Below are 22,469 nucleotides of genomic sequence, written 5' to 3'. Positions count from 1 at the left end.
GTCCCTTCCAGTTCTCGGAGATTGGTATATCTGTGAGGTGTGGAGTGGGGCAGTTTTTGGCATTAGTACTATTGTTTCATTTTGTCTGCTGACTGTATTTTATTGATTCTATTCAAAGTGATATCTGCAGTGTAACAACTAGATTTTTTTTTATAAATAAAAAATGAAGTTCTTCAGGATCTGAAGTGCTGCTTATGGTATTCTGCCATGTAGTTGCCCATTTCCACCACATATTTCCTATTTGTTTTCTTGGCTCAATGTAAACTGTGAGGTTTAATTTTTTTTAATACATATCATAATATGTATATGGGGTATTCCATGTGTCTGAGTTAGTTTTAATGAGAAACCATAACTTTTTGGATTTCCTAACTTGTTAGATTTTGCAACTTTAATCCTATATTAATGCTAAGGTGTCGTTCCCCGCCCCCGCCAATCAATAACATATCTTTATGTATGATTGGAGCATTTGTGTGAGGAATTCTTCCTTCCACTTTCTGTAAATGCTGTTGAAATGGTCTAGTTTCTGGATTTTGATCAAGTTGAATATACTTTCATGGCACTAACAGAATAGGAAAAATAATAAAGGGACAGTAGTTCCAAGTTTACTTTTTTTCTGAAGGTAGCTTGTATGTCTTGCAACTTATATAAGAAACAAAGTTTTGTTTTTCTTTATGTAGAACCGGATAAATCCTGGAATCTGCACACAGAAGGAATGCTATATTCATTCCTGTGCTTGTAGAAAACATAAGACCCTACACAGCATTCTCCCCCCTCCCCGTTATATTGTTTCCAGTGTCCCTGGCTTTTACATTAGTGCCTAAGATCTACAGGCTTTGGGGTTTGAACTCTCTGCCTTTTTTACAGGCTGGCAAATCCTAACCATATATTACAAATCTGCTGGAAGCTTCACAAGGGAAACATTGCAAACTGTCCTCTCTTCTGGCCCCCTTGATTTTTTTCCTTAATGGATCAGGGCTCACCAAATGCCTAGTTAATAAATTAAATTACCTACTGTATGTTGTTTTTACATAAGGAGAACCTTGATTGGAAGAACTCTTATCATTGTAATGAAATTGCAACATCAGTGCTAGATTTTAAAAATGTGTCTTTCAATTCTTTTAATTTTTTTTCACATGACTTTCATTTCCTTTGGTTTGAATGTTATGTATTATATTTATTTACTTTTTTAAATCTCTGCTGATACACTTGGTATCTGATCTTGTAGTTTATGTTTGGACAGATTGCTGTTCCAATGCAGAGCCAAATGAAAGTAATTAGGATTATGTGCAGCAATCTACCTGTATGTAACAAATTGCAGAATCAGGGCTTTAGCTGGATTTTAAAATAAAATAAGTACAAATCTTAAAGTTGCACAGGAAGGCAATTTGAAAATGCAGACGTTAAGGTTTAGTAAACATCTGATGAAGTGGGTTTTATCCCACGAAAGCTTATGCTCAAATAAATTTGTTAGTCTCTAAATTGCCACAAGTACTCTTGTTCTTTCTGCTGATACAGACTAACACGATTACCACTCTGAAACCTGTAACCTTCTAACTTCTTGTGAGTAAATATTCTATATAAGTGGTCTCATAATATTCCGCTAATAGATTTTTTTCGAAAACAGTAAGGAAGACTAGTCTTCTGTCTAGTTTATTGTGAAGTTGGAAAAATATTTAGGCTTAAATTTTTCCTTGAGAAATTACACAGTTTTCACTTAAAACAATCGCATCCATTACTGTGCGGAAATAATATTTAAACTGTATTGATACTTTGAGGTTAGGGGATATGAAGCATATAATGCATGCATACATACATAGTAAAGAAAGAGAACAGGGGTGGCCAAACTGCAGGTTGTGAGGTTCATGCTGCTCTTTTACAGTTAAAAGTGTGGCTCGCAGAGCCTATCTAATCCCCCTCCATTCTCTGCCTGCCAGACTTGAGAGAGGGGGGAGCTCAGGGCTTCTGCGCTACGTCAGGGTGTTGGAGATAGGAGTTTCTGTGAGAGACAACTGGTGCCTGCTGAGAGTAGGGAGGGGGCACAATTTAAAGGATCAGCCCCCTCTCTCACCCCCAACATCTTGAGTCATGCCTTACTCTGTGTTCTCTCCCTGCAGCTCCCAGGCATTAGCTCCCTGTGAAGAGGTGGCAGCAAACAGCTGAGTGCTGCAGGGAGGGGCTGCTGCTTTAGCTCCATGGGGAGAGGCAGCAGCTCTCCCTGCAGCTCCCAGCTGTTTGCTGCTGCCTCTCCCCATGGCCACAGCTTCAAGCTTGCTGAGCATGGCAGCATCATGTGACCAAGCGGGGCCAGCAAACCCTTGCAAAAATTGGGTAGGGGGGAGCATGAGACCCCATGTGCCTGCCCCCACGTGTTACCTCTGGTAGCGGTGTGTGTGTGTGTGTGTGTGTCTCTCTCTCTCTCTCTCTCTAAGGGCTTCTGCCCCACGGAGCATACTTGCCGGGGCTCAGGGCTGAAGTCCCGAGCCCTATTAGGTGCACTACTTCTTTCGAACTTCTGAAGATTGTCATATGCAGCTTGGAGGGTCGGTAAGTTTGGCCACCCCTGAAATAGAATATTTATACACATAATGCAGCACCATAAGGGCTTTTCTCTGAGAGATCATTATGGCAGTGGATCAGAAATAAGTTCTAGGTTCCTGTAGGGAAGGAAAGAGATGAAGACCCTGCAAACACTTTTTAAAGTTAAGCATACGTATAAGTTTTCAGAATTGGGCCTAAATAGTTAAATGAATGAGTGTGATGACCAGAACTTAAAACAAGCATGACACACAAGATATGATTTATATTTGTTAATTGAGCACAAGTATACAAATGTTACTCATGTATAGCTATTATGGAAAATCTGTTTAATATGATAGTATAATTTAAAAACAGTGTTGTAATGCATAATCACCAGTTGGCAGAGTTCTATACGGTACACACTGAATATTCTGACACTATAGTTTTTTGTATGGGCACATACATTATTTGTGCTAGTTTAGATCAGTAGGAAATAAAATTAGAGACACTATTAAAGTTGGTATTCGTAGGCCTACAAAGTAAAGGAACATCAATTTGAAAATCAAATTTGTCTGAAATATTTTTTTTGCTTTTTTAGTTATATGTAACACCTAAGGCCCTGATCTTGTCATCGTAGTTCTGCTCGCCGGATTGGTGTCTAACATTACTGAAAAATTAGAGAATATATTTTTGTTTTCAGTTTCATTACTTTTTGCATTTGACTTCACTTTATTTGGTTAGGTTCATCGTTTTGTTGATGGTGCTGTCTCTCTCACTATGCTTTTTTGTTTTTTGCTCTTGACCCTGCCCTTTCTTCCTTGCTGAAAAGTTCTTTGTAACATTTGACATTCAGAAGGAAGATTTTCTTCTGATTTTTCTTCCTTTAAAAAAAAAAATAATAAAAGTCAAACTACTTAAAGGTTGTTCTGTTGAAACTTGGTGTAAAAAAATAATAAATTGACATTGCTCTTTTGCCTTGCTATGAGTGCCATCCAGAAGATCAGATGACACATTTTTAAAAGCCAAGTTGTTCCTGCTGCTACAAAATAAAAAATTCCATACCTAGACTTGCAATGAACAAACCAATGCAGGCACATAGATGCTTTGATGACAAGAGAACATGTACTGATTTATTTACTGGGGGGTCTCCTCAAAAGTGAACTATCTTTTCAGTTAGTCTGAATCAGAGCCCACTGAAGTCAGTAGTCTTTCCATTGGCTATAGTTGCTTGTTAGAGTGGAACATGCAGACTCCTCTAAAGCTCCTGTGAAGATCTCTGAAAATGTGTGTGTATCAAGGGGATGGTTGACTAAGAGTGCAGTCATTCACCATTAGTTAATTCTTCACCTAGCTAGATCTCTATTAATTCAGGAAAAAATAATATAAAAATTGCTTTCCATCCTGTCTCCTGCTGAGCTGTGCAATGTGATTCAGATATAACACAACTGAGCCAGTGATAGACAAATTGTTTCATAAAATAAATTTCCAGAAGGTGAATGAATCTTTATACTGAGACTATTTTTAAAATAGGACTGTTAAAATATTTCTTTCATTATGTACACATGGAAAATAATGATGGTTATAAAAGTTTGGAGTGGTTTTTAAATATTTTTAAATTAACTAATTACACTTTACTGCTGTTTTATTTTCCTTTTTTTTCTTTCCAAGTAAGCCCCCAATTCTGCAAACATGCATGTGCTTAATTTTACACACTTGAGTAGTACCTTGATTTGTGTAAATTTTTGAGATTGGGGCCTTGTTCCCATTAATAGAGAGAATGCTGGAATGAAACACTGTTGCAAGACAGCAGTAGTGATTTGTTGTCCGTGATCTCCTGTTGCTATATACTGCAAATATAAAATGCTAAGCAGATGACTTCCAGTAATAATAATGTACTTATTACATTTATTAACTGTATCAAATGATGCTGAACACTGACCATTATTGATCTTCATTTTGACTGATTTATAGAACCGTTTCTGGTGTGTGTGTGGTTTTATTAATGAGTACAGTTTCTAAAGCAAATGATTTATGAATAAACTGACTTCTGGCTGATGTATTTTTAAACCCTTATTCCTCAATAATTGTCAGCCATTCAGCAATCTGCTTTGGCTTGAACACATTCCATTTGTTATAACTAATGTTAGAAAAATTACAGCCCAGACATTTTTATCTTTGAAATGAATCGTTAAGCATGAGCTTTCCTTCCTCTAAATCAATGTGTATGCCAAGAGATTTGAAAAGATGTGCTAATCCTGAAGGAGATAATGGAAGGTTTTCATTACTCTCGATCTTTTCTTAGTATAATCCAATTCCTTTCTAATATTAGATACTTCAAGTGACTGTATCTCTTCATTTTGGTATATGGAGACAGGCAGGCATCCCTCTCTGAGAGGAATGAGATCTAACTTTTTTTTTCCACTCAGAAGTTCTATTGAATTAAAGGAAGTGACTTCCGGGGACATGAATATTTCTATATACCATCAGCTATTTTGTGGTGATTCTTATTTATTACTGAACTTTTAAATTAAAATACAAGCAGTTCTGACCATTTGAGATGGGATGATTTAGTTCGTGTTGGTCCTGCTTTGAGCAGGGGGTTGGACTAGATGACCTGAGGTCTCTTCCAACCCTAATCTTCTGATTGTTCTGTGATTTACTCAATATGTTGGTGTGAATTAATATTTCAAAAAATATTTCTTTCTCTTTCAGCTTTACATCTTCCAGTCCAGCCTTACAACATGGGTAAAGTCCTCACACTTCAAACTATGGAGCAGTCTACGGTCATAATTTTTGGTGTTAATAGTCCAGGATATCAGAACATCTTCAATCACAAGTCTGTGACAACTGTGCAAGAAGAAATCCTTGATCCTTCACACCAGGCCTCAACCCTCTTTGACTCCTTTATTAATCTTTGTGCATTATCTAGCTTCTGTATTATCCAACCATAACTCCTATTACCTAAACTAATTTTGTTGGTGCAGAAAAACACCCATAATGTGCATAAAGATTAGAAAAAGATGGAAAATCAGATTATTCCCATTCTAGTGCTCAAATAGGAACCTTTATTCCCTTTCTGTCAACCCTTGTGACTATATGGGAAATAGCTAGGTCATCTGTGTGCCAGAGTTGAAATTTCTAGTGAATTTTTTTTCTGATTTGCAAATAAATAAATGCATTGAAAAAATAATTTAAAATGAGTAGCAAATTTAAGACTTGTCTACACTAGGAAAATAAGGAGCTGCAGTTTACCAGTGGTGCAGATTCACTGGTAGAAGGAGTAGAAGTTCTAGTGTAGGTAGAACACAAATATATTTATTACAATTCCATCTCTGAGTAAGATTAGACAAAACAGTTGTAAATGTAAATTCCTGAGGTACAGCCTGCATAATTGCTACTAAGAGTGGAGAGTTACGAGGTACCAGATTTCCTGTTTTGGGCACAACCTTATAGCCTTAATTAGTTTATAGGATTCTTTTTTGTGCAATCTTAAATGCACTAAAAGTTGGGTCGTCTCATCAAGTTCTCAAAAAAACTAATTAAGGGTACCTCTGTCACCAGATAGTTGTTTCTTTTGATAGTTCACTTCACTCCAGACAGTTCAGAGTGAGATCATAACAGAAGTATACAACATTCATCCTGATTTGAGAATGCTGTAGGCTCTTGTCTGAAGAGAGAGAGTCTTATTTTGTCTGTATTGATCTTTAACCAATAGAAAATATGCCACTGACAGCATATATTTCTCCAATAAACCACAAATATCTGGGGCTTTGAGGAACAGTTTCTCTTTTGAAAACTGCCTAGGCCCTTGGATGTATTTCATGGTTTGAAATTATCCTAATTAGATATAAAAACAATGAGGAGTCCAGTGGCACCTTAAAGACTAACAGATTTATTTGGGCTTAAGCTTTCGTGGTTAAAAAAACCCACTTCTTCAGGTGCACCATGCATCTGAAGAAGCTGATTTTTTACCCACGAAAGCTTAAGCCCAAATAAATCTGTTAGTCTTTAAGGTGCCACCAGACTCCTTGTTTTTGTGGATACAGACTGACATGGCTACCTCTCTGATAACAGTTTAGATATAGTTAGAAAAATTAAAGATTCACTTGAAATGTGAAACTTGCCTTATTTTCAGTATTGTTAAAGAGTGTTCTAGATTTTACTAGTGTAGGTTTCAGACAGGCCAAATCAAAGTTATAGCCCTCGTTTTACAGAATAAGCTCTTTCAGATTAACAAAGCTGCCAGTATTCAAGGCTCTGAAAAATAAGACATCATACTGAATGACCTAGCTCTTAGACCTGTCCACCACTCTACTTTTGAAAATAGGTAGCCTGTTAGAACCTCAGAGGACCAGGTCCTGAGAGCCTTAACTCCAGAGTTGAGGGTGCTCAATAGCTTTTTGTGTTTAGGACCTTGGTATTCCTCCTGGGAAAGGAACAGTGCTGACCACATATCAGTCCAAATAATATTCAAATATCAGTCTTTGGAAATCCTTTCTCCATGCTTGATCATCTTAATCTGTTTTCTTCATGTAAAAAGTAATTAAAATGTTTGGTTATTTTCTTAGTATCTCAAAAAACTTAACGGCCATTAGTTGCAGAAAAATTCTCAGATATAAAGCCTGTAGTTTCCTTGTTCCTTTAAAAAATCTGAAGTTGTCTGGTCTTGCATTTAACATGCCTGCATTTCCATATCAAACTAAAAGAGCCTTAAACAGTGTCTAAATTTAATTCCACTTCAAGGCGAGTCACTGCTGCTGGACATTACAATCCTTGTTTCCTTCAAATTTTAACTGAAATGAATTAATAGTGCCTTGGTACACCAAAAATGGATATAAACATCTTTATTTAAACATAAGGAAAATTAAAAATTTGGATGTTTGCTTTAAAAAGTCTTTTTTTCAATTACAGTGGAAACATTACATTGTTTTCTTATATAGTGCGGGGGGAGTTTTTGTATCCATTTTTGGTGTCCCAGATCTTGACCAATATTTTCTTATGTGAGGCAGATGTCTGTTGTCTAAGTGGAACATATTCCTGTGGATCATTGAATTGTAAAACAGAAATTCATATTATGTATACTCCCATCAGGTCTGTGCCCTAGGATTGACAGTAAAGAACAATAATTTTCAGGATTTTAACTTCCCTTCAATCTCTGTCTGACTCTGAGTATGCTCATGAATATTTTGGTTGTGGTTGGGATGAGGCTCTGAAAAGTGATTACCTCCAAGCCTAACCAACTTTCTCCTGAAATCTTCATTTTGCCAGAACGTAGATCTGAAAATACTCATAGTAAACTTTCAGAAACTTGTAGCTTTATGATTGGAACCGAACACATCAATGAGTGCTACTTGCCAGCATGTTTTAGGCAAAATAAGTGTTCATGAACTAAGTATACACAAACAATAGTGAAAAGATTGCTTTTCCGACTCACAAACCAGATAACTGGATTATTTGCAACAGGAAAACAGTCATGTCAAATAAAGTTGGAATCTCAGAGAAATTAGGTAGTTGGAAGTAATTTTTTTTCTCCTAAAACTTCTGGACCTAATTCTCCTCTTAAACCAATTTCACGCCTGTATAACTCCATTTATACTGATATAAGAGTGATCAGAACCAAGACAACCCTATTGACTAACTTCCTACTCTAGGGTCTCAATTTTCTAGTATTAGACAAGCTTTCAGGTTTTTTGGTCTTTTGAGGTTCCTGTAGTTTCTTAGACCAACTGCCAGTGTCTCATAGCCATCTGGAATGTTTACCTTCAGTTTCCTAGTGAATGGGAACCAAAGAATTTCCAAACCTCTCAGCATAATTTGTGATAGAAATATGTTCTTGCAAAGTAGGTGAGTCATCAAATAGCTTCAGCATCGCAACTGTGATTGGAAGGCAGGTATGTGAATAGGAATCTGGTTGAGGGGGCCACTTAGGGATCGGGGGCAAAATGAGTACTTGATCCTGGTAGTGAAGGTAGGGGGCTGGACTTGATGACCTTTCGGGGTCCCTTCGAGTTCTATGAGATAGGTATATCTCCATATTTCTTTCTTCTTCCTTTCTGGTTCCTTGGGATCTTTTGACAAAAGGGAGTTGGTAGAACTCGGGTCTTTCTGGTTAGAGCAGATTAGGGTTCGCAAATCATTATATTTATCTTCTAAAGCACTTGCCTTAAAACCATTTGAGCTGATGGTCAGCTTTGCACTGTATTACTTTAAAATTAATGTTGTCTTCTATTTAATTAGTACAGATTCCCTGATCAAGGTGCTCAGCATTAAAGAACCCATCTGCACTTATAAGGGTATTCTTGTGACCAGTATAGATTTAATTCATTGAAAATTTAACTCCATTTTTGTTTTCTAGACTCTTAAAAAACAAAATAGAAAAAAGCTTAGAAGGGAAGGGAAAGATGGCTTCAGACATGAGAACTCTGAAATTTCATATCAGTTGAATAATGGTCCTTAGAGTTAGCCTGTCTCAGTGTTAAGGCAAGGGGTTATTTAAAAAAAATTAAAATAAAACCAAAAAAGAACCACTACATGCGTTCATGTATTAAGTCTCTGTAGCTTAGGGAGAGATTGTTTTCTACATTCTTCAAAAATAATTTGACTTGAGTATTGCACCAGATGGGCGGAGAATGGAGGACTTCACAATATACCAAAATACTTGCAAAATCATAACCTTGTTAGATACCCATGGTCTTTGTAGACATTAGAAAATTGATGTTATTAACTTTAACTAAAGTTATCTCTGCACACAAAATACAAAAGCAGATCTATGAGAAGATCAAATGAGATGATGTACATTTTTAGCAGTCTACATTTCAGGTGTTGAAAAGTTTTCTCAAATGTCCACTGACTTGGGTGAGTAAATGTACAAAGTTTTGCAATGTAGTGGAAAAACATAGCATGTCCATGAAAATGATGGCCAAATGAGCCGTGGTTTGAATCTGATGAGCCTGTGCCCCATAAATCTACAGAAGAATAAAGCAAAATGTAACAATTTGCTGACATGAGTCATACATAGTTTATTCTATCAGATTTTTAATGGCTTGAGGTTTAAGTAGTGGATTTAGCTGAGTTCATTGTCAAAATTTTTGAACATTTTCTTTATGCTTTGGTAGCTTATGCTAGTTCAGTATTTGAGACATTGCCTATTGCCAGGATGGATTCCTTGATGCCAGTGCAGAGTTAACTTTTTCTCATCTGAGCATATTATCTTTTTAAGTCTTGTGTTCATCAGTCTTGAGAGCCTTCTTTTACTTTCCTATGACTTTTTCTCTAAACTGTATTCCTAAGGAGGATTTCTTTGTCTGTGTGGAGTTATGGGTGGGAATTCATGTTGAGGTTGTGATCTCCTGGACTATTATGCCACACTTGCTCAGTTTCGAAGATCTAACCATGTTTAAGGCTGGAGTAATGGATGTAAAGCTTAAAATGAAAATAATTTATCAGGTAAGAACAAATTGCTCTGTTTTGATAAATTATTTAACAAGTAGGCTATAGTTAATATGAAATTCTACCTCCCCCTGTGCATTGATTGATACTGTTTTGTTTTATTTTCAGGTTTATGGTAGGCTGTGGTAGGTGTGATGATTGGTTTCATGGTGACTGTGTTGGGCTGAGTCTTTCTCAAGCACAACGAATGGGAGAAGAAGATAAAGAATATGTGTGTGTGAAATGTTGTGCTGAAGAAGATAAAAAAACAGAATCTTGTGATCAAAATATACTGGACACTCAACTGAAACTTGAAGCATATAGAGAAGATAGAACAATGGAATGTGAAAAACCTGGGATGTCAAAGCAAACTCCCACTGGTAATCCCAGTGTAACAAATGAGAAAGCTAAGCAGACAGATGATACAGTCAAGCACAAAGTCAAAATTTTTAGACGGGTAAGGCTTATTTAAGATGGTTAAAGTTCCTTTAAAAATATTCTTTACTATTTGAAATACTGTAGTACTCATTCCTTTCAATTAAAATAATTCCCCCCAGGTTTATAACTCTTCATAAAACTTCAGTTTAGGCTAAAACTTGTCATCTAATGTTCTGCTGTAGGCATACTGTTCCAAGTAGTTCCTTTAAATTGGTTTGGCTATTTTGAAGTGAGTACTATTGCTAAACTGCCATTACCTTGTTTTTTGTGTGTGTGCGCGCGCGCACACATTGAAAAATATGATCTTGCAAACCCTCCCCCATCTTAACCACTATCCTGTAATAACCATTATCTTGCATGGCAGCTTCTGGAGAGGAGGAAGAGCCAGCTTGCTTCCCGGAAGCAAGCTGGCTACTTAACAGAGATGAAGGGGCAGTATAGTTCTGCAAGAGGGAAAATTCCTGGAGATGTTCTCGCTCCCAAAGAGGGTCAGAGCTCTCCCAGTGAATACATGTCCAAAGTTTGGTGGTGAAGGGTGATATTTCTAAAAACTTTTTCAGTTCATAATAATAAAGATCTTATTTAAATTTCCCTTCTGTTTAGTTGCCAACTCCATCTATCTCAGTACATTTATGTACCTATGCACCAGGGCTTTAAACACTTGATCAGAATACTTCATGATCTTTCCTTACTACTTTTTGTTTTTTGTGTCTTGTAAACCAACTTCCCAGTTAACTTTTTTCTGGATGTAATTAGTTTAGTCACCTCTCTCAATGCAGTCATTCTTATATAGCTATCTAGAGCTCATGGATTTCACTGCCCTTTGATATAATACTCAATTAAAACTGATGGGGCTTTTTTTTTTTTTTTTTTTTCTCCACCCAAAGGATACTATTACCTTCTCATTCTGTGTCCTGTTTTTTAAATTAGGTCATATTCCTTATTAGGAATTTGCCTAATACCAGGTGACATTGTTTAACTGATCACCCCAGAACTAGTCCCATACTACTTAGGAGGATCAGTGTTGGGTTTGTATGTCATGTTGTATTACTTTGGAGAATTGGGTTAGTGGTTCAGCAAGTATGTAGCCCAGTTTGCTATATTATACAATGCACACATCTTTTAAATGTCAACGTGACGGAGACATCAAATGAAAGCAACACTTTAGTTTTGTTTGTTTAAGCAATTTAAGTTTTTTTTTCAGCATTGTGGATTAAATCATAAATTTAATAGCAGAAGGGAAAAAAGCAGTTTCCAGTTATTTTCTGTATCTCATTTTGACCAATCAATACCTAATGTTTAAAGCAATTAAATGGCTTAGTTTAATTAGAGTTATTCAGACTCTTTATTTTTAGTATATGATTAAAATTATGAATGTGATAGTTAACATTTAGTTAAAAAAAACCAACCCTAATTTATATTCATTGTAATCTGTATATACATTATATTAATTAGAATTCAGCTAAAGATCACCAAAACCAGCATGTAAAATTAACTAAGTGGAAATAAAACTACCTCAACTTTTAAGGCATGTTTCATGAATCCTTCTGTGATGCCCATTCTAAAAATGTACATTATATATTCCACAGATTACACTGATTTGGTTTGACAAGGGGAGTGAGGTGATATCTTTTATATTTCCTCACCCATTTTGTCTCTCATATTCTGGAACCAAAATGGCTGTAACAGTACAAATAGCAACTGATTTGGTTTGGTCAGTTTTAAAGATTAGAATCCTTAGTTCTTTAAACAGAAGATTACAAATTCAAGTTTTTAACTAGTCTGAATTAAAATGTTTTTAAAATGCTTTTTCCAAGTATATTTTACTTTTATTCACCTTTTCTTTTTATAATGTAGCTATTGAGAAAGTTTTATGCGTTCTTTATATGCCCATCTTCATCTTATCGTTTTACAGTTCACTTGGTGGATTTAAAAAACAATAAGGTTATTCAACAGAATAATAATAATAATAATAATAATAAAAAAAAACCTCTTTGAGCCCTTCTCTGGGATCTTAAATGGGAATTAGACCTTTTAACATCCCCCTGCACTCATACTAACTGAATTGAAGTCAGTGGAAGTCTTTAAATTGAGATTTAGAGAATACTTTTGTTTTTCCTTTTGAGTAATATTTATTTCCTTTCTAACTAGGTCTTATTTGTTGTGCACATTTGCCAGGTTTATTTCACATGAGTTATTTCGGTGACAGGTGTAATCTATTTCCACATATGATATACTTAAAAAAATTTTAAACAGTTAACTGAGAAAATACAGCTGCTTTTACCTAGGAACTTACTGCATGTTCTCTGGGATTCTACCCTGGTAATACAACGGTTAAACACTGCTTCGTGGTAAATTGTGACATCTTTTCAATAGCTTTTTAAGGAGCATGTCTTTATCATCCCAGTTTGAGATTTTTATTATACAACATTCTTATTTTTAAAATATACTTTGGGGAAGATTTGTAGCAGTTAGTTCATCTTCACATTTGTTACCATACTAATATGTTAAAGTATTTGTTTCAGGAATCAGGTGATGTGAGGAATTTGTCAGAATGCAGAGATTCTGATAGTAAAAAAGGGCAAGTTCCTATTCGGAAGATGGGACAAGCAGTTATACTTCCTCGTCGATGCCCTGAAGAGAAAAGTGAAAAAATAAATAAAGATTCTCTTAGTGTTTCTTGCTCAAGTGAAAAGACTGCAAAATCAGGTAATAAGACTCCAAACAGCAACTATAGTCAGCAAGACATGAAAGTTCTTTGTATAGCAGCGCTGCTTACATTTTGGGCCATGGAACACTTGCTTGTGGTCTGCAGAGAGCAGGCTGTTCATGTCGTGCTGAATCTTTTTTTTTTTTTTTTTTGATTCTTTTAAATGTTCTTTACCAGTTGAAAAAAGCATGAAAAACTTTCCTAATGTTACTTTTCCATTTAAGCAGCTTTTATAATTGCTGCACAAGTATTATATGATTGTGAATGGAAGGAGAGGTGGTCTATGCTAGCAAGAATGGGAGAGGAAATGCTCATAGGGCTTGGCTACACTTGTAGTTGTGCAGCGCTGGGAGTTACAGCTGTCTTCGTACAGCTGTGTAGGGAAAGCGCTGCACTGTGGCCACATGCGCAGCATTTGCAGCGCTGTTGGGAGTGGTGCATTGTGGGCAGCTATCCCACAGAGCACCTCTTCCCATTTTGATGTTGTGGGGAGGGGACGGAAGGGTGCGGGTCATTCTGCTTCCTGTCCCAACGCCCCGTGGTGCATCGCTTCACATCCCAGCAGTCACTGTTTTTCTGTCCACGTTTGGCGCCATTATAAGTCTCCCAGCGGTTTCTGTGCAGCGCGATTTCTGTGGGAAATGGAACCCGGAGCTGCTGAGGACTTTGCTGATGAGTGTCACCAGCACATCACGTTTGGCAGTTGAACCATTCCTTCAGCTCCAAAGTGACAGTGAGGAGTCCGGCGATGATATTGATTCGCCTGACGCGTATGACACTAAAGTGCTTTTGGCATTAACAGAAATGCTCAGCGCCATGGAATACCACTTCTGGGCTCGGGAAACAAGCACTGAGTGATGGAATCACATCGTCATGGAAGTCTGGGATGACGAGCAGTGGCTGCAGAACTTTCGGATGAGAAAAGCCACTTTCATGGGACTGTGTGAGGAGCTCGCCACCACCTTGTGGCGCAAGGACATGAGATTGAGAGCTGCCCTGTCAGTGGAGAAGCGAGTGGCTATTGCATTCTGGAAGCTGGCAACTCCAGACAGCTACCGATCAGTCGCGAACCAGTTTGGAGTGGGAAAGTCGACCGTTGGAATCGTGTTGATGCAAGTTTGCAGGGCCATTAATCGCATCCTGCTAAGAAGAACCGTGACTCTGGGGAACATGCAGGGCATTCTGTATGGCTTTGCACAAATGGGTTTCCCTAACTGTGGAGGGGCGATAGATGGGATGCATATTCCTGTTCTGGCACCACCCCACCTAGCATCCGAGTACATTAATCGGAAGGGGTATTTTTCTATGGTTCTCCAGGCACTTGTGGAGCACTGTGGGCGTTTCATTGACATTTACACAGGCTGGCCTGGAAAGGTGCATGATGCACGCATCTTTCGGAACAGTGGCCTGTTCAGGAAGCTGCAGGCCAGGACTTTTTTCCCAGACCAGAAGATCACAGTAGGGGACGTTGAAATGCCCATTGTGATCCTTGGAGACCCTGCTTACCTGTTAATGCCTTGGCTCATGAAACCGCATACAGGGAAGCTTGACAGGAGCAAGGACCGGTTCAACTACAGGCTGAGCCGGTGCAGAATGACTGTGGAGTGTGCTTTTGGCCGTTTAAAAGGGCGCTGGCGATCTCTTTATGGGAAGATAGACTTGGGGGAAAGCAGCATCCCTGCAGTTATATCCGCGTGCTGTACCCTCCATAATATTTGTGAAGGGAAGGGTGAAACATTCAGTGAGGAATGGACCTCCGAGGTTCAACGCCTGGAGGCTGAATTTGCACAGCCAGAGAGCAGGGCTACTAGAGAGGCCCAGCACAGGGCTATAAGGATTAGGGATGCCTTGAGGGAGGAATTTGAGGCTGAAAGCCAACTGTAATGTTTGGTGCCTTGCACTGGAGTGAAGTGCAGTGGTTACAATGATTTGCAGTGCCTGTTTTTTTCCTGGGCTACGGTATCTTACACTTTCTGCAATAAAGAAAACTGTTTTGAAAGCCACGAATTCATTTATTGAAAAGAAAATAACTGAAAGGGCAGTGGGGTGGGGTGGGGAACTGTACAGTCAGAGGTTTGAATATGTCCTGTCTGGAGTGCTGTGCAATGACTGCTGCACTTCAGGATGAAAATGCTGCACGGTGATGGGGATTGAGTGCAGAGGGTAAAGGTCATAGTTTTCAGGGCTGGTAGGTGAACGTACAGGTGTTGGGGGCAGCTGCTGGTGGTAATAACCTGGATACTGGAGAAGGGGGTTTTGAGCTGACATTGGGGCACAAGGGAAAGAGCTTTGGGACTGGGAGGGGGGCCGCACGGTAGTGCTCTGCCTGCATGGCTATGAGTGATTGGATACAGTCCGTTTGGCGCGCCACGATGCTTATCAGCTGCTTCGTGCTTTTTTTCTTAGCTACTGCCTTTCTCCTGCTTTCTCTTTCCCTCCACTGCTGCATTTTTTCCCTCCAGTCCTGGAGTTTTTTACTCTCTCTGGTAGACTGATTCATAATTGCTTTCACCATATCTTCTTTGCTTTTTCGTGGCTTCTTTCTCAGATTTTGTAGCCTTTCAGCGGTCTATGATCCAGCCAGTGAGGTATTCAAGGACACTGTTGTTAGGAAGACAAAAATTGAAACATTTAACAGAGAGGCAGCATTGTGTATAATCACAGTGAAGGAGTTTACAGTCTCACTTTAGCATACTTTCCACATACCAACCAGAGCACAGAGAACACACAGCAGCGAAGACACACAGCAGCCAAGAAATGGTGAGTAATGGGGAATGAGTGCAGGAGTTAATTAATCCTGGAAGATATCTCGCTGCTTCCCAGGTGGGGGAAGATATCATGGAAGATATCTTCCCCCACCTGGGAAGGGGGACTTATTGGATCAGGGCTGTACTGGGGTTTCATTGCTTTGGGGAAAGCAAACTGCTGCAGGGGGACCTACACTGAACACTATCCCAACATTTTTCACAGGAGTTAATCCTGGAAGATATCTCGCTGCTGCGGGTCGCCTGGGAAGAGCGGGAGGGTCTTCTACAGCAATGTGGATTCCGCCCTGGCCCCTATGCAGCTTGCCTGTGTGCAGCAATGGTCCCCCCACCCCTCGCGGCACAGTGGCGCGGACACATTATCCTGACTGGGACAAGGACCACAGTGGCTCTCCCTATAAACTTGCGCAAGCGCATTACCCACGCTCTGGCAGAAACTTTTGAAGAGATTACTGAGGCCGATTACCGCGACGTGATAGACTACATCAATGGGCTGTTCCACATCTAGGCATGCATGCATGCAGCCATAACCCCTCCTCCTCTCCCGAAACATTTTCATCCTGAAAATAAAAGCTGCTTACCGGGAACCTGCTGCTCTGCTTCTCCTTCACCAAGTTCCAGCTGCTGCGACTGGCTACCTTCCTCCTGGCTTGAGAAGAGCTCCTGGCTGCATGCTTCCTGGGACTCCGGGGTGTCTCCCCCCACCCCAGTACCCTCACTCTCGGTTTCCTCCCCCCCTCCTCTCCCCGCTCTGAACTCTCCATCGTGGTCCTCAGATTGGCAGTGGGGTCACCCCCAAGTATCGCATCTAGCTCATTGTAAAAATGGCAGGTTGTAGGGGCAGAACCTGAGCGGCAGTTTCCCTCACGGGCTTTGCAGTAGGCACTGCGCAGCTCCTTTACTTTAACCCTGCACTGCACCGTGTCCCGGTCATGGCCCCTTTCCATCATGGCCTTTGATATCTGCCCATAGGTATCATAATTCCTACGGCTGGAGCGCAGCTGGGACTGCACAGCTTCCTCCCCCCAAACACTGATGAGGTCCATCAACTCGCCATTACTCCATGCTGGGGCTCGTTAGGCGCATGGAGGCATGGTCACCTGGAAAGATTCACTGATTGATTGCACTCCACACCTTGCTGAGCAAACAGGAAGGGGTTTTTTAAAATTACCGGGGCATTTAAAGGGTGGGTCACCTGAGGCCAGGGCAGTAGAGTGCGAACTGATGAGCAGCGTGTCTGAACAGGCATTCTGGGATACCTCCGAATACCCCGGAGGCCAATTGCAGCACTTTTGGTGGCCACACTTAAGGAGCAGCGCTGCATCATTGGCACTGCAATCCTTATACCGAGGCAGAGCAGGAGTAAAACCAGCGCTGCAGCCAGGGAGATGCAGTGCTGTATGTGCCCCGCAAGTGTGGACGATGAGTAAGTTGCAGCTCTGGTGGTGGGTTTACAGTGCTGCAACTCTCCAGTGTAGCCAAGCCCATAGTCTGTGAAATTTGGACTACATTGAAAAACATTAAGAATCACTGCTCTAGAAAAATATGAAATAGTATGTGTATGAGTTTACATGTTATGGTTGTTGTAAGGTATAATATTTACTTTGAAATTCTTCTGCATCGAAAATATCACCTGGGTCCCCCCAAATTTCTTTGGAAAAGGGAGGAGAGGGAGAGTGTTCTTATCCAAACTCCCCATAAAATTTTGTTTCTAAATGGCATGAAAACTTGTAAGAGGCATATTTTCCAACTCCAATTAAGGTACAAACTAATGTGTCAGAAATCTTACACACAGAATAATCTTACGAGATTATTATTTTGTGAAATTTACAAAATTTGGGACAGAAATCTTCTGAGAGAAACTCATGAAATTTTGATGCCATATAGCTACAACTGACTGGTTAATCCTTGAACACAAACTCTCAACCTAGCCCACGTATAATGTTGAGCTAATTGCAAGAATTGTTTCTTGGACTGTCTCTAACACTGACATTCTAGTAATTATGTTTTTGGTTGGAAAAATATATTTGAAACCTTACAAATAAGTTTTCATTTAAAATATGCATTTATCTGTTAAATAGTACCAGTAAAGTTTAAAAATTCTTCCTTCCTAATCCCGGAGAAATCCTTATAATTCTTGGTTTGCTAAAAATGTCAGCTTGCAGGATTCTTGGACATCCTTGACACCATGAATTGCAGGGATAAGAATGAGACTTCTGGTAGGTGTTATATCACTGATACATTCTGGAATACTTCCAGTGAATCAGGAAGTAGCAAGAGGATTTTAAAGTAAAGAAAAGAAAAACATATTAAAAAGTTGTTAAATTATATTCCTATGCTGTATTCCTCTAACATCGGAGTTATTGGTGAGGTCCTTTAGCACATAAATGGTTAAACATAGAACTTTTTAGGTTGGCAGTTAGGCCCAGATTTTTAAAAGATATTTTGGTGTTGCCGTGCTTAGCATTGCAATGCCTAAGCCTCATTTTCAGGAGGGATTTAGGCACTTAGAAGCTTAAATCCCATTGTCAGTGATTTAGGCACTTAAGAGCCCTTTTGAAAAATGAGACTTAGGCTCCTAAATCGGTTGTTTGTGCAGTGCTGAGCACAACAATGCCTAAATACTTTTATTAAATGAATCCTTAATCTTTAACTGGCTATTAATTAAGGTTTTATTTTTTCTTATAGATTATAGGAGCTCATAGCATTGTTTGTTCTTAAGATTGCTTGACACTTTCCATTATAGGACCTGGTTTTCAGCTCCATATTTCTCCTAAACTTCATGCAGAAATTTTCCATGGTTCCTGCCTCAGTTTGAATTATTTTTAAGTTTCAGCAAAAATAGTTCAGTCATATTCAGGGCTTTGGAGCTCCGCTCCAGCTCCAGCTCCAGCTCCAGGCAAAAAGCTACAACTCCACTGCTCTGGAGCTTCTCCACACTCCAGCTCCGCTCCAAAGCCTGGTCATATTTCGATAAAGGAGATTAGAGATTAAAAAAAAGTGTGTGTGTGTGTGTTAAATCTTCTGACTGTTTTGCTGAGAAGCTTTAGTGCCTTCATGCTTTGGAGCAGGAACTTGAACTTTGGCAGGCAAGTTGCTACTGTGTCATGGATGTGTCAGTTTTGGGGAGAAGGGAGGGAGTTTGTGATTTTCCCGGAGTCAGGTAGGTATTCGGGGGAGCTGAGGACACAACCACAGAGTACTCCTAATGGTTAGATGGGGGGGTTGTCTCCATAAATGACCTAAAAAGAACATACTAAATCTCTTATGAATGTGACTCATTAATTAATGTAAGTAAAATGTTTTGAAATCATATGAAAGTGTCGCTAAAAAGACAAGTATTGTAACTATTACAAAAACACATGCAACTAGTGCTTCAATTCTGAATTGTTGATTCCTTATCTGAAAAATAAAACCGAAAATAAATAGTTTTATTCTTTTTCTCCTCATAAATTCCTACAGGGAAAAGAGTGCCAATTTAATTCACTGCTGCTGTTTGAAATTTCATATGCTTAGAAACAGAAATAACCTACAAGTTGTATAATTAAAAGGATTGCAACTGAAATTATTTTTTCCACCATGCTGGAGGTGGCAGTTTAATTGAAAAATGACATAATTTGTGACAGTAGGTTTAAAGACGTTTAGTGTAAGAGCGTGTTTATAATCTTCCATGCCTCTGTCACACAGGTTTAACAGCTGAAAGAAATTTAGGGTTAATGAGCTCAGAAATGCCAATTTCAGTGGGAAAGTTTACTTTAGATTAAAATGAAATTTTATGCAGAGAGAAGTGCTTTCCACTATGTTAATTTTCAGTTTACTTCACTGAACAAATAAATGTGCATTTTTAGAGAGATTCATGAACATCTGAATTAAAAAGTCAAACTAATAAAAGCTGGCCTATTTTCTTTTTGGTTGGTTACATGTAGAAGAAAAAATCCGTAAACCGATGGGCTGCAGAAGCCCAGGAATATTGTTGTTTATCAAAAGTGACAGTAACTCAGAGCTGTTGTTCTGGAAGTCTTAGGGTATGGCTACACTTGAAATTTCAAAGCGCTGCCGCGGCAGCGCTGCGAAGTGTGAGTGTGGTCGGAGCGCCAGCGCTGGGAAAGAGCTCTCCCAGCGCTGCACGTACTCCACATCCTCTACAGGTGTAGCTTGCAGCGCTGCGGCACTGATTACATTGAGACTTTACAGCGCTGTATCTTGCAGCGCTCAGGGGGCTGTTTTTTCACACCCCTGAGCGCGAAAGTTGCAGCGCTGTGAAGTGCCAGTGTAGCCAAGGCCTTAGAAAATTTTCTTGGGATTCTGATGATTTACATGGTTTCTTACAATAATTAATTTTTAAGGACATTTTTCTTCAGTACACTTTATAAAGTGTATATATATGAAAGGAGTGAACATGTTTATTCTATATAAAATATAACACAATTCATTTTTCTAGATAGTAAAGTTGATACTTTAAAATAAATATTGTTTCTCATTGCATACTAGTCTTCTTTGGACATAAGGCAAAGTCTTCTGATGTGGATTCTCTGCTGTAAATTAATATACGTAATAACATCAGTTCTTTTTGGAGCATCTATCTGAAATAGTGATAGGCATTTCAATAGTAACAATACAGAAATTGCGTTATTAGAACAGACCTGCAGTAGTTGATATAACAAATACCCAAAGCACAACAGGGAACTAACTATTTTTCTGCTCTTGTTTACTGATGTCATTAAGTCTTTGAAGGGGTGAGATGTTTAAAAACCTTAACAAAGACTCTCTTTCTCCAGACATTTGTTGGATGTTGGTGTTAATAGAAGCCAACAGCTTCCCCCAGAGTTTTAAGACTGACTGAATAAAGATCTTTCCATTAATTTGCTGGTTATCCCTAATGTTCTAAGATAGATAAGATCTGAATTTCCTGTATTTTAAAAACAAGCAGAAACACCTCTTATCCCTCAATATTTTTTTTTTGTAAAGAAATCTTTGAAGTTTTATCCGTACAATTTAAAATATGGCCCACAAATCTATTGTCCACTCTTTTTAGGTCACCTTTATGTAATTTTTTTTGGTTGTAGTTTTAATCTGTTCAGGCCCTTGGGGAAGGGAGCGGGAACCATTCAAGTTACTGTAAAATTGTCTTTAAGATTTTAATTTTTAGCATATTTTGATTTAGGTGTTCACGAGAAACAAGAATTCAAGAAAAAGAAAACTGAGAAAGGGGGATCAACTGGTAATATACCTCCACCAGCTGTGCCAGCTTCTAAACCTTCTGCTGATCAGATAAGACAAAGTGTCAGACAATCTCTTAAAGAAATTCTGATGAAAAGGTATAGGTACATTACCGGATGAATTGTCTGTTTTCATATATAGTTATTTATTTTTAAAAATCTATACTCTTTTTTTTTTTTTTCCCAGACTTGCAGACTCCAGTTTGAAGATTCCTGAGGAAAGAGCAGCAAAAGTTGCCACAAGGATTGAAAAAGAACTGTTTTCTTTTTTTCGGGACACAGATTCTAAATATAAGAACAAATACAGAAGTTTGATGTTCAATCTAAAGGATCCCAAAAATAATGTATGTCTTCTTCATCTATACTTCTTTCAAAGAAAGAAATCCTTTAGCTGATTAACTGTTTCACATCCTGGTCGCCACTTTCTTTTCCTTTCACTTATTCTACAGAAGTCATCTCCTTCCATCTTTCTCCATTTTGTTTCCTCTTTTCCCAGTTCAGTAAAGACCTTTGAGTCTCCAGTGTCCACATTTCCCCATGACTGCGCATGCTGCTATACTCCTTCCATTGTCCAACCCTTGTAACCTGTTTCTCTCCTTTCACTGTCTGTCTTTCAGCCACTGCTTTGCACATAATCCCATTTTACGCATGTCCACTTTCAGTTCTGTCCAGCAGCCTATTCTTCCATTTCACCTTTATTCCATTCATTTCAGAATTATCAATCCCCTAATCCACACCACTACTATAATAACATTTTCCTGTGAAGACATTCCATTAGGCTGCATCACCTCCCTTCCCTCCCACCCACCCATTACCGACCATCATTCTTCTTGTCTTCAAGATCAGGATTTTTAACAAGAAAATTGTCCTGGTTCATAGAACTCTATGCGTTCCTCTGTTCTTCACCATTTTCTGTTTCACCATTCTTGTATCTCCTCGATAACTACGTGTCCCTGTCTTGATATATAGATCCCTATATAAGTCCAATGCTCGTGACAAGATGCAACCTTGAGCTCACTGTTCAGTGAGTAATAAACAAAGTTCTACAGATCCTACTTCTGGAGTACAAACAACTAGTTTTTCTTCTCTGCTTTACGCAGCTACCCAAGTAGATTGCACCCATTTAATTAAAGTGATTTAAATTGGTATAAAAACTGTGTGCAGACTAGCTCCTATAGTTCTTTTCCGACCCTATTTCTGCTGAGTACTGTATGGAATTTTTAAAGATCTGAAAAATATCTTTCATGAAATCACTGCTGCATTGGGTCTAAGCTAATTTTCCCTTTAAACATCAACTTATGTGTTTCCGTAACTGTAAGTACAAAATGTTTAAAGAAAAACAGTTTAACCAATTTCCGGCTTTGCTGTGGGGAAAACAATTAATGGCTTACA

The 22,469-nt window shown here is 38.8% G+C and overlaps 1 protein-coding gene across 7 annotated transcripts in view; it reads left to right on the top strand.

Moving 5' to 3' along the window:
* PHF3 (PHD finger protein 3) overlaps positions 1–22,469 on the top strand; it is a 90,892-nt gene that overhangs the window by 31,785 nt on the left and 36,638 nt on the right. For 6 of the 7 annotated variants that reach the window (XM_050950515.1, XM_050950516.1, XM_050950520.1 and 3 more), the window contains 4 exons: positions 10,075–10,402; positions 12,909–13,092; positions 21,023–21,176; positions 21,265–21,421. In XM_050950515.1, coding sequence (XP_050806472.1) covers positions 10,075–10,402; positions 12,909–13,092; positions 21,023–21,176; positions 21,265–21,421 — 823 coding nt within the window. Of the gene's footprint in view, positions 1–5,278; positions 9,964–10,074; positions 10,403–12,908; positions 13,093–21,022; positions 21,177–21,264; positions 21,422–22,469 lie in introns of those variants that run through there. The other variant, XM_050950519.1, reaches the window with a different exon arrangement.

This window comes from Gopherus flavomarginatus, chromosome 4 (assembly GCF_025201925.1).
Source record: "Gopherus flavomarginatus isolate rGopFla2 chromosome 4, rGopFla2.mat.asm, whole genome shotgun sequence".
NCBI lineage: Eukaryota > Metazoa > Chordata > Testudines > Testudinidae > Gopherus > Gopherus flavomarginatus.
This window is presented reverse-complemented; position numbering and strand designations above follow the sequence as displayed.